Source organism: Aythya fuligula, chromosome 1 (genome assembly GCF_009819795.1).
Source record: "Aythya fuligula isolate bAytFul2 chromosome 1, bAytFul2.pri, whole genome shotgun sequence".
Lineage (NCBI taxonomy): Eukaryota > Metazoa > Chordata > Aves > Anseriformes > Anatidae > Aythya > Aythya fuligula.
The window spans coordinates 88,434,421-88,445,318 of record NC_045559.1 but is presented as its reverse complement, the minus strand read 5'-3'; the positions used below and the strand labels follow the sequence as shown (position 1 = coordinate 88,445,318).

At 40.2% G+C, this 10,898-nt stretch overlaps 1 protein-coding gene across 2 annotated transcripts; it reads left to right on the top strand.

The window, feature by feature from the left end:
- The first annotated feature begins 120 nt into the window (after positions 1 to 120).
- On the top strand, positions 121 to 10,646 carry SLC35A5 (solute carrier family 35 member A5). 2 transcript variants are annotated; one of them, XM_032205172.1, is made up of 7 exons: positions 121 to 438; positions 1,222 to 1,320; positions 2,717 to 2,850; positions 5,587 to 5,654; positions 6,988 to 7,783; positions 8,887 to 8,990; positions 10,140 to 10,646. In XM_032205172.1, exons 1-6 carry the CDS (start codon positions 309 to 311, stop codon positions 8,953 to 8,955), a joined length of 1,296 nt encoding a protein of 431 aa, XP_032061063.1. In that variant the 5' UTR covers positions 121 to 308; the 3' UTR covers positions 8,956 to 8,990; positions 10,140 to 10,646. The 2 variants fall into 2 exon arrangements, with proteins under 2 accessions (XP_032061063.1, XP_032061052.1); XM_032205161.1 differs by having other exon boundaries at positions 8,887 to 10,646.
- Positions 10,647 to 10,898: the final 252 nt, after the last annotated feature.

Genomic DNA, 10,898 nt, shown 5'->3' with positions numbered 1-10,898 from the left:
AAGAGGCCAGCACGGGTGACGTAACGGGGTAAGGGCAAGAGCCCTGAGGGGAGGGAGGGGTGGGTGAGGTGAGGTGGCAGCGCCGCGGGGGAGGGGCCCCGTGACGGGCGCTGAGGGAGCGGCGGGCGGGGTGGCGATGATGGCGGACCCCCTCATAGTGCGTCCCTCTCCTAAATGCAAAAGCGAGGGGACAGCATGGCTCGTGGCGTGAGCCCCTGGTGAGGGATGGCACCGAGCAGCCTCACCTGGCTGCGTGGCTTCCTAGGGAGCCGGTTGTTTTAGGATCTCCTCGCCCGGAGGGCAGCGGGATGGAGCTGAGGTGCTGCCGCCGCCTCGCCCCCTGCTCCAAGAGCACCGCCGCCACCTTCCTGCTCGGCGGGGTGTTCATAGCGCTGGGCTCCAGCCGCATCCTCCTGATGAAGTATTCTGCCAACGAAGGTACTGCCGGGCGGTGGGCGTAAGGTGCCTCAGCTAGGGGCGAGCGGGCATTTCGGGCGAGGCGTCCCCAAAATGCTAGCCTGCAGAGCTCTTAGCGCCAACGTCTTGTTGTTACATAAAGCGGGATAAATTTCGTGGTTTCTGGCATAAATGTCGCGGGATCTAAGGCAGAGTAGCACCTTGCGGCTGCAAGATGTCTGATCCGTGTGGAGATCGTCCCTGGAAAGGTGCGGCAGGGAACGAACGCCTCAGGAGCTGTTTGTCAGCAAATAAATGGTGCAAGCACGGTTGGGGGTGAACGTCTTGACCAATGTTTCTCAACACGTTTTAAGAAATAGTGTGCATGTTATAACTGTCTTGCTGTAACGCTTCCCCCATCAGTGTATATTAGCAAAACGCGCTAGCAAAGAGCAGGTATAATCCTAAAAGATATTGTGTCATCCTGGAAGCCTTTTCCTTGGAGGGAAAAAATAGCATTTTGCTGTCTGGGGGAAGATATTCCCCTTAGTTTTTTAAGATAGTGTTATTCCTGAATTCTTCCTTAAAGTTTCATTGTAAACCGAGACCAAATGAAGGAGGATTTCACCTAGGAAGGGGAGCGTTCAGGCAGTGGTATACCATCACAACCTGAGTATTTATAATTGAAGTGCTGAAAGAGCCTTTTGTTTTTATGGGGAGTAGCAAAAATTCTGACTGGAGGGGTTAAAATAGTGTCTTCTCTAATTGTGAATGCAGGAGATAGAATCTGACCGTGTACTCTCTACAATTTGCTGAATCCCACAGATAACAAGTACGATTACCTTCCTACAACGGTGAACATATGTTCTGAAGTAGTGAAATTGTTCCTCTGTTTGATACTGGCACTATGGGTTAAGAAAAAAGGTAAGTACGCATGTTTAATATAACTAAGATGTACTGATTTTTCTAAGATTTGCTGTACTTCTTTTTTTTTCCTTTGACTAAAAGATTCACCTTTAATAGTGTAGCAAAAGTCCTGCTAGTAATGTTCTCTGGGATTGTGTCTTCCATACAGAATTATAACAACACTCCTTACAACTGTAATTTGTGCTATAAATTAATGTGTTCTCAAGTTGTTGGTATGATAGCTGAAATGAGGACAGGTAAGCTGAATTAGATAGTGTAATGAAGACACAATCTATTTTTTTTTTTTTTAAAGAATTTTAGCACAGCATCAGGGTAGGATAATAGATACTTCACCTCACTGTGAAGATGTGACTGAACAGAATCTTATAAATTGCTTTAACTAAAGGTTTTGGCTTTACCTTCCAATCTTCTGAGTGCTTCTATTTAAAAGTGCCACCACCTTCCACTGGAGGGGATTATGTGTGTGGTGGTATTTCAGTCAGAAGCAGCATTTGAATGTAAGAATTCAAAGTAGCTTTGTTACAAAGACAAATCTTGGGGCTGCTGTCTGTACAGGAAAAGTGGTGTCAGGCTTCATTACCTTCCAGTTTCGTATTGCAGGCTATTTTTCTAATTTATTTTTGGGCCTTCCTACTGCTTTCTTTTGCTTTTTTTATTTTGTTTTCTACCAGATTTCTGAGTTTTATTGATCTCAGTGTGTGACTAATTCAGAAGAGGATTAGATAACATTCTGTAATCTTAAATCTGTACTAACAAAGTGCTTCTGTTGTCAACTCTAGACCAGTCTAAGGTTTGGCACAACCCTAAAGCACGTGTCCTGAATACCTAAGAAAATGTCATTCTTTGTGCCTTGTCCTTTCTGCTTTCTTCCCGTTTGCTCTCTTTTGACTCGGATTGTGTGTTGTATATATACCGAGTTCTGATTCATTTTGTATTTCTGGTGTTACTGGCCATCCTCTGGGTGGTATATGAACAGATCCCCTGTTTGAGTCATTGTTTCAGGTCTAGATGTGATTAATAATCGCCCAGTAATGATGTGACTATTGTGTGGGGACTTTCTGGAGTGCTTTCTGGCCCTCAGCAAATGATTGATATTTGTTTTTTTGCTTCCAGTGGGCAAATACTCTCATGGGGGGTTTAAAGGATTCTTGGATGGTTTCTCTGGTGAAACAAGAAGGTGAATGCCCATAGGCGATGGATTGCTCTCTAGCTACGTGTTCTGCCTTGGGTGTGTCCTCTGTGTTGCCAGAGACCTATAGTACTTGAGGCTTTTTGCAGTCCAGCAGTGTTCTTAAGAACACAACAGTGGTACCTGTTCAAAAGGGTTTGGAATAGACTTGTACTAAAAGAAAACAAGAAAAATGTCTTTCCTCTTAATTTGTTTTCCTTCCAGAGGGTTGTTTGGATCATCCCTCTGGATGTCTTTCCTGGAAGAATTTTTGTAATTCCATGAAATGGTCAATTCCTGCCTTTCTTTACTTCTTGGACAACTTGATTGTCTTCTATGTGCTGACCTACCTCCAGCCAGTAAGTACGCATGTACTGAATTAATATCTTCTGATGTCTTACTAATGGGTAACATTAACCTTAAGCTATTTACAGTTGTAACATTGACAAGGCAAGATTTGCAGGTAAATGAATGATCTCTAGATCTTCAGCTAGACCTTCTTTTTTTTTTTTCTTTTTTCTTTTTTTTTTCCCTGCCAATGATCCGTGTTTTACAGCTGTCAGTAGAGGAAGGTCTCTGTATTTTCTCCATCCTAAATAATTTAAGAATAGGCTGAATTGCCTAAGAGTGTGACAGGTCTTTTAGGTCTTTTTGGTGCTTACACTTCTTTTTCTTCAATTCTGTATTTCTTTTTAAATGTATTTGCTCATTTTGCTAGTATTTGAGTCTCAATTTTCTGTCTTCTGTTGCTTTATGTACGTGACTTCACATGTTGACTTGCATTCTTTCCTCACCGTTTCCAAAGAAAAGCAAATAAATGTAACCTGCTAAAGCAGGTGAGCAATAGGAAGTGAACTGGGAAGGAAGAAAACTGTTTGAATCTCAATATTTACATACATTTTTATGTTGCTGTGCATTAAATGTGGTTGTGTTTAAGGATAAAGTTTAATTGCTAGTTTCTTCTAGCTACATTCAGCCTTCTGGATAAATCTACAGATTCTCAGCATACAGTTTTTGAGCTTTCTTTTTTCATGCTAGGGTACTTTTTGGTTCACAAACCGGTTAGGTGGAAACAAATGATTAGTGCTTGCTATAAATAGCATGGCTACACTTGTTTGACATTAAAAATTTGTATAAATGTTTCTTCATTTTCATTCAGGCCTTCTCCTCTAAAATGATGCCCTTTTAGGTGTACATTTTTGACAAGGACGGAACAGTCTGGAATAGGGCTTGGCTGGAAAAATATACTGAAAATGAACATTCTGGATGTTTTAATATAAGTTGATGTTTTCTCCTTTGGGAAGGCAATTCAGCTATAACATTTGTAATACCAAAACCTGATACTTAAAAGATTACACCACACTGTTGCTTTCTTAAGCAATTTGTTTTGGCTCAAGTCAAGGTGATCTTTTTGTGAAATGCACAGCTTGTATATTGCACACGGACACACTGCAAAACTGGTCTCTCTTCCCTGAGAGCATGTGTGCTCTTCCAGAATTTTTGGTGTCTTTTAAGTGACAGCTGAAATTGTAATACAGACATAAATAATAGATGAGATAACTAAATACGTATAAGGTAGAATACCTTGAAAGAGTTCAAGACCCCGCAAGTGAAAAGGCAGAGGCAAGATGCATAAGAGAAGGTGGCTGTGCCTGGATGAACTTTGTTTCACGTGACTTTTAAAACAATAGATTTTGGACTATGTAATTACTTGGGCGAGCAGTTGTCTGAGGTATACAGTTGATTTGTTGAGATCTTTTCTCCTGAGGCTTCAGCAGTAACTGTGGATGCCCTTTTGTGCTCAATCTGTTACTGGTAAAACTTATTTTTAGAAACTTTACTTCCAGCATGCAAGCTAGTAGCATAGTAATCTGTGGTTAATTTGTTTCTTACTTGTACTTACCTAAAGCAGAGGTCTCTTGAAGCCTCAGAGAACAAAGAAACTCAAAATCAATTCATTTTTAACTGTTCTGTTACAGATTTTGGTCATATTACTTTACCAGAGATGGTTGGGGCTTAGCCTGTGAGACCAAAAATATACGTGGAACGTTTTGCATATCATTTATATATCAGTTTTGCACCAAGCCACATTTTTCCAGAGTAATTTCTGTCAGTTCCAGATTCATCTTTTTATTCAGTGTTTTTCCTTCTTCCACAATATTCATCTAACATATTTTTTTTTTTACTGAGTTGTAATTTCACAAAGCAGAAAATAAAGCTGTGATTTCTTAGGCAGGTGTTTCTTGTGTCAGTCTTCAGCTTACTTGAGACCTTGTCATACTGCTTCGTGAGATTTATTATTCAGCATGTAGTGCCAATCTATTCCAAAAAAAAAAAAACCAAACACCTAAGGTGATGGGAAAAGGGCATATGCTTTTCCTCTGATAAATGAGAAAGGCTCTGCAATAGCTGAGAGTGTGGAAATGTAGATAAGAAAGTACAAGATAAAGTCACTTTGCACTTCTGAATCCATGTGTATGTTTTTGTGCAAAATTGTCTAAAAAGCAATCTCCCTCTGATGTTGAAATGGAGGAAAGAGTTCAGATGCCTTTTTTTATATGTATACTGTTTATACAGGATAATCCTGTCATGAAATTCAAGGTGAGCATCTCTTTATGTTTTATAATCAATAAAGCAGATGCATTTGACATGCAAAAGTATATTTTCTGCCCAAGTCTGGATGCTACAAGCTGCCATCAGAAGCAGCCTCACCTTCCCCTATTCAGAGTTTCCTTTTGGAGCACCTTTCTCACTTGTGCTGACACAGCTGATTTTGCAGCTTAGTGGTCGGCCTGACGGGGAAACTGATCTGCCAGAAAAATAAACAGTTTTCTTTTTGGCCAAGTACATTTCCAGCTGGATTGTTTTCCTAACATCTTTGTTTCAGCAGAGCTCTTCCTGCTGCAGTTAAACTTAATCTCCACACTTTGCTTGATACTTTGAAGTGGGACTTGAATTTCATTTTAAGGATGTGCTACTCGGCACCAGGGTGATGCTTTCCAAACACCTTGCAGAAAGAGGACCACTCAAAATTGGTGGGCTTTTGGTGTCAACGTGGTGTCTGGACTATAATGTTGCTCTCCTTCTTTTTCTAGGCAATGGCTGTACTTTTCTCAAATTTTGTCATTATAACAACAGCTCTTCTCTTCAGGATAGTGCTAAAGTAAGTAGTACTTATGAAGATAAATGAGATTTAATTTTTTATCTTTCTAGCATTGATGAAGAGGTTATGTTACATTCTTTCTGTGTCTGATAGGCGCCATAATACTGTTTTCTTATGGCTATACCAACTTGATGAGAGATGGCTTTGTATTCTGCATACCAAGGCATTGGAAATAATAGCTTGTTAGGAGCTCCTACGTGTCTACATTTGGTCACCTGTAACAGAAAACGAGTGAAATCATGATTATATACTTGTTGAATGGCCAGAATTAAGGTCTGGTTTTGGGTTCCTTCATTTGTTCATTAAATTTCATATTTCGTGATGAGCAGTACTTCTTGCCAGTTTGTTGTTCCTAATTGAATGTAAATGTAACCCAATGAGAAGGAACGAGATATGCAAGAGTGAAAGACACAGCTGTATGCTGTAATATTATGCCAGCCCTCATGTGTTTCTGGTCAACTGTGTGTTTTTAAAAGTAAATATGTACGTCTGTTCTTTGTTATTCATATGACAAAAGCCAATTTCTCTGTCCGGCGTGTTCTTCGGCTGACTCGTGCTCTTTATGGTGTGGTTTAGATTCAGAAAAGACTAGCAGGGAAATGGATATTAGCTTTCATACTCCACCTAAAAGGTTACTTGTGTTCAACTTTGAACAAAGATGCCTTTTCTACAGGCGCTAATATTCCAGAAGAGCATCTGATGGTCTGACCAAAAGGCTTTTTCTTAGTTCTTTAGATTTACATCTCAAAATGTCACCATTTGCTTAATCTTCCAAAATTCTGATTATTTTTTTCATGCAATAAACAGGATTTCCTTGGGTGAAAAAGTGTAAAATAGCTAAGACTGTTAGGTCTTCTAAATTGCATTCCTAGCATCATAAAATATTAGAAAGGTGCACAAAATCATGGGGGAAAAGTGAAATGTTGTGAAGGTTTCCCAGAGAAAGAGAATTATTTGAACGTCTGACTTTCTTTGAATTCATCAAACCTGTGTTCTGTGTTCACCGAGACAATAGTTGCTTTTAGTGGTCACATGTTTGGCATCTAGAACTACCATCTTGAAAGACTTCCCTTAAATTTATCTCTGCGCTTTGTGTGTTCTCCCTTTTGTGTTTCTGTGATCACCAGGCTGGGGTCTACTTGCCACAGAAAAGAACCCTACGTTTTGGCATTTTCCTGTCAATTACGAAAACCCAAGATGTGTCTTTGTACTTGTCTACATCTCCTTACCTGTGGCATGATGTCTTTTGTGTGTTTTTTAGAGCTCGTTCTCTTGTCGTTTAATTTGTGCTACTGTGTTTCTAAAGTTAGTGGCTTTTTTTGTCTGCTCCTAGGCGAAAACTCTCTTGGGTACAGTGGGCGTCTCTGGTCATCTTATTCCTCTCCATTGTCGCCCTGACTCTGGGAACTGGAGGCCATCAGCAAAGCTTGGCTGTACACGGATTCCATCACAATATGTTTTTCAGTCCATCTAACCACTGCCTTCTTTATACGGGACCTGAGGAACCGTGTGTTGAAAAGGGCAACTGCGGAGCACCCAGCTTCCTTCCCAGCTTCCAGTGGAACGTCACCAGCACCATGGCAGGAGCACTGAAACCTCTCCGCCTCAGTCTGGGACATCTGCTTATTCTAGTGCAGTGCTTCATATCTGCCCTGGCTAACATCTACAACGAAAAGATCTTGAAAGACGGGGACCAGCTTGCTGAAAGCATCTTCACGCAGAACAGCAAACTGTATGCCTTCGGGGTGCTGTTCAATGGGCTGATGCTGGGTCTGCGGGCCAAGGACCGGAGGCAGATAGGGAACTGCGGCTTCTTTTATGGGCACAACGTCTTCTCAGTGGCTCTTATATTTGTCACAGCTTTCCTGGGGCTGTCCGTAGCCTTCATCTTGAAGTTCCGAGACAACATGTTCCATGTTATGACTGCTCAGATCACCACTGTCATCATCACCACAGTGTCTTTCGTCATTTTTGACTTCAGGCCTTCTTTAGAATTCTTTTTGGAAGCTCCTGTGGTGCTTCTTTCCATATTCATCTATAATGCCAGTAAACCAAGAGGCCTGGAAATTGTCACTCTGCGGGAAAGGGGCAAGCTCTTCAAAGGAGACACGTGGGAGAGGTCAAGTGGGGTAAGGCTTTTCAGTACTCCTCTTCTCTGGTTTCTCCATTGTTTCACCTCCATTTCCACCATGGCATATTTGGAAGATTTGTTGTGCATGTGACCAGACTCATAAATCTTTAAAACTGTTGGGAAATTATTTTGTGTATTCCACTTTTTAAATTCATGAAGCTCAGGTAAGTGTTGCTTTTCTGCCGTGACTACAGACAGTGCTGTGAGCAACTTCAGCAACTTTTATACAAATCCTCTTTTGTGACTTCTTTGACCAGATATATTTGTCCACTGGCCCTGGGCATACAGAAGTTGGAACTGACACCTGGGAACTAATTGTACTTATGTAGAACTGATAAATCTTTGTGTAGCTGAGCCCATAAAGAAATTTATCTTTTTTTAATTGTTAAGATTCTTCATACTGTAGCAGTCAAAAGATATCTGAAGACATTTTAACATGATTTTTTTCATACACAACATTTTCTGCAGGTACTTTTTTTCCCCCCTAATTTGAATAGTAATCTAGACAACTAGTACATGACACAGAGGGCTTGCCTTTAGGTTCAGCTCATTTAATTGAGCTGAGAAATTAGTCAGAGTGGGAAGGAACTAATGTCTGTGTGTTGTGCCTGTACAGATCCGCTCTGTTACACATGATGCAACCAGCAGAGAGTGCTGTCTCCATTTAATTCTAGAAAAAATTAAACTTGGTAGAGATGCTTTCAAGGACTTCTACATGGTACCCTTTTATATTGTTGTTTAACAAGCAGTAAATGATACAGATGTATTTTTTTGGGGTAGCTGGCATTATCTATTTTAGCATTTACAATTGAGCATCTGTGGTAAAAACAAAGAGTGCTATGTGAGCAAGTTTCCTGATGAATACTACAAGCTGTTTAGAGACAAGTCACTAAAAAGTATTAAAGATGAACGGGATGTTTCTTATGAACGTGTATATGTTAGAGGAAGATTTTAACATACTGGTAAAACATGTAAATTACTGGGTGTTAATATCATAGAGATACCATAAATAAACTTTCTTCTTTTCTTTCTCTCTTCCTCTTTCTATGTATTAATAACAAGATGTCTTTTGCTCACATTGTTCTCTTCTTATTTCTGTAGGATGGAGAAGAATTTGAGAGACTGAACAAACCAAGCAGTGACATCGATACAGATGAAGATTCGCTCTAGCGTGGAGCTGGCTAAGAGGAATGCTATTACTCATAGTGAGAGAATGTTAATGTTTTCTTGACATAGCGAAGGGTCCTTTTTTCCCATTTGCAGAACAATTGAGACTACTTTGGGTCCGGATGTCAGAGATGGATGAGGAAAACATTCAAGCTCTTAATTTGAGCCATTTATTTTTGAGAGCTGTTTTCCCTCTTTCCATCTGTGCAAATTAGGAGTTCAAAATCTGCTGAAATAAACAGAGTTTATACCTGAAGTGGACAAGAAGAGGCTTGGACCCTGGACTCAGTTGTCTGGGTGACATGCTGCATTGGAGGGCAGTCCTGGGCTCTAACCGTATGTCTTTCATCACTTCGGTTGACTGTCCTGAGTCACTGCACAAGCTCCTGTGTGAATTCCTTGGTTAGCAAAGCAGAGATGATAAAACTTGTCCACATTGCAGAAGTGATTTAAGGGTTGATTGGCATCTTCCAATGTAAAAATGCTTCATGAAGTTTTCTTTCCAGGGCTTAAGATGTTACTAATAGCCTCATAAATAAGAGGCAAATTGACTGTTTTACTGTATTTTGGTGATTCACATTGAAATATCCCTTGCTGAGTGAGAGAGTCCCCCTGAACCAATCTCATCAAACCTTGACCTGAGAATGTATAATAATCAGATAATTTGTCTGAAGGATCAATGTATTCTTAATCTAGGAGAATCTTTTTCAGTTTGAATGGTCTTAATTCTGTTTTCATTCCTGTTTTACACCAGTGTAACTCCATACTGGCTCCTGTGGAGTCCTTTCTGATTCTCTGATGTGACTAAAGCAAATTTCACTCTCACATTTCCAGTATGAGACTTGTGTGTGCCTGTCTCCCGATGTCTGGGGGAACTGAAATTTGGAATGCCTTTGTAGAAAATAGTAGATTTTACTGGCAACTTACATGGCTTCACTTTGAAAGATCCTGAATAAAACAAAAGCGTGTTACTTGGTATGAATGTATCATAGGGTCTTTATTGCATTTAGAAAGGGTGTGTGGAGAGACTGACTTTGCACTGGGGCCACTATCTGAAAACGGATGTTATGCAGCTGCAACAATGCCCTGCAATATCTGGAACACTGAGCAGGAGGGTGCAGGTGTTGATACCATTTGTTGTTGCTCTGACAACTCAGACTGATAAGAGTTTGCATTCATTTTTGCAGAGAGCAAAATCATTCTGCGGAATGTCAGGCACGGTGAACTCAGAATCGCTGTTGAGGAGTCTGCTGGATTGTATTTTCAGTGAGATGAAAAATGGGTTCAAAATAATTCAAGGAATTTTAGAAATTGGAGGATGAAGGGAACAGTCAAAAACAAGGCTTTGATAATGGAAAGATAGCTGTCGAAGGAATTCTTATGAAGGTATGCAATGAGTTCAGTGTCAGAGCCTCATACCACAGCGTATCTTAATCAATTACTGATGCATTTCTCCATGGACTGAAGACAGTTCTGCCTTTGTTCCCCTCTGCCATCCTTTTTCCAGGCTCTGTGTGCCTACTTACGCATACTGTCTTGATGGCTCATTGCTATATTAATTAACATACCTCCTGTCACTGATCCATCAAGCAGGGCAGCCTGTTTCCAGTTGTGGCCGATGACTGTCAAGTTATAAACCACGCATGTGAAATTCTTATTCTGATTTCTTCCATCTTTTTTTTTTTTTTTTTCAGGAGTATGAACTTTTTCTAGCATGTATTAAGAATTACACAAAGTGAAATTACTGTTGTGGTTTGATTATATGAGCTAACCTTGTAAATATGTTGAGCTGAAAAATGTTTTATGGCTGATCTTGTTGTACTACCATAGTAGCTCATTTCACCAAAAGGAATCCTGGTTGTTTGGATTTGTACAGAATGAATAAGAAAGCATATTTGAATGTAAATTCCAGAAACATGAGTTTTGTTGGTGTGTAATATTCTATT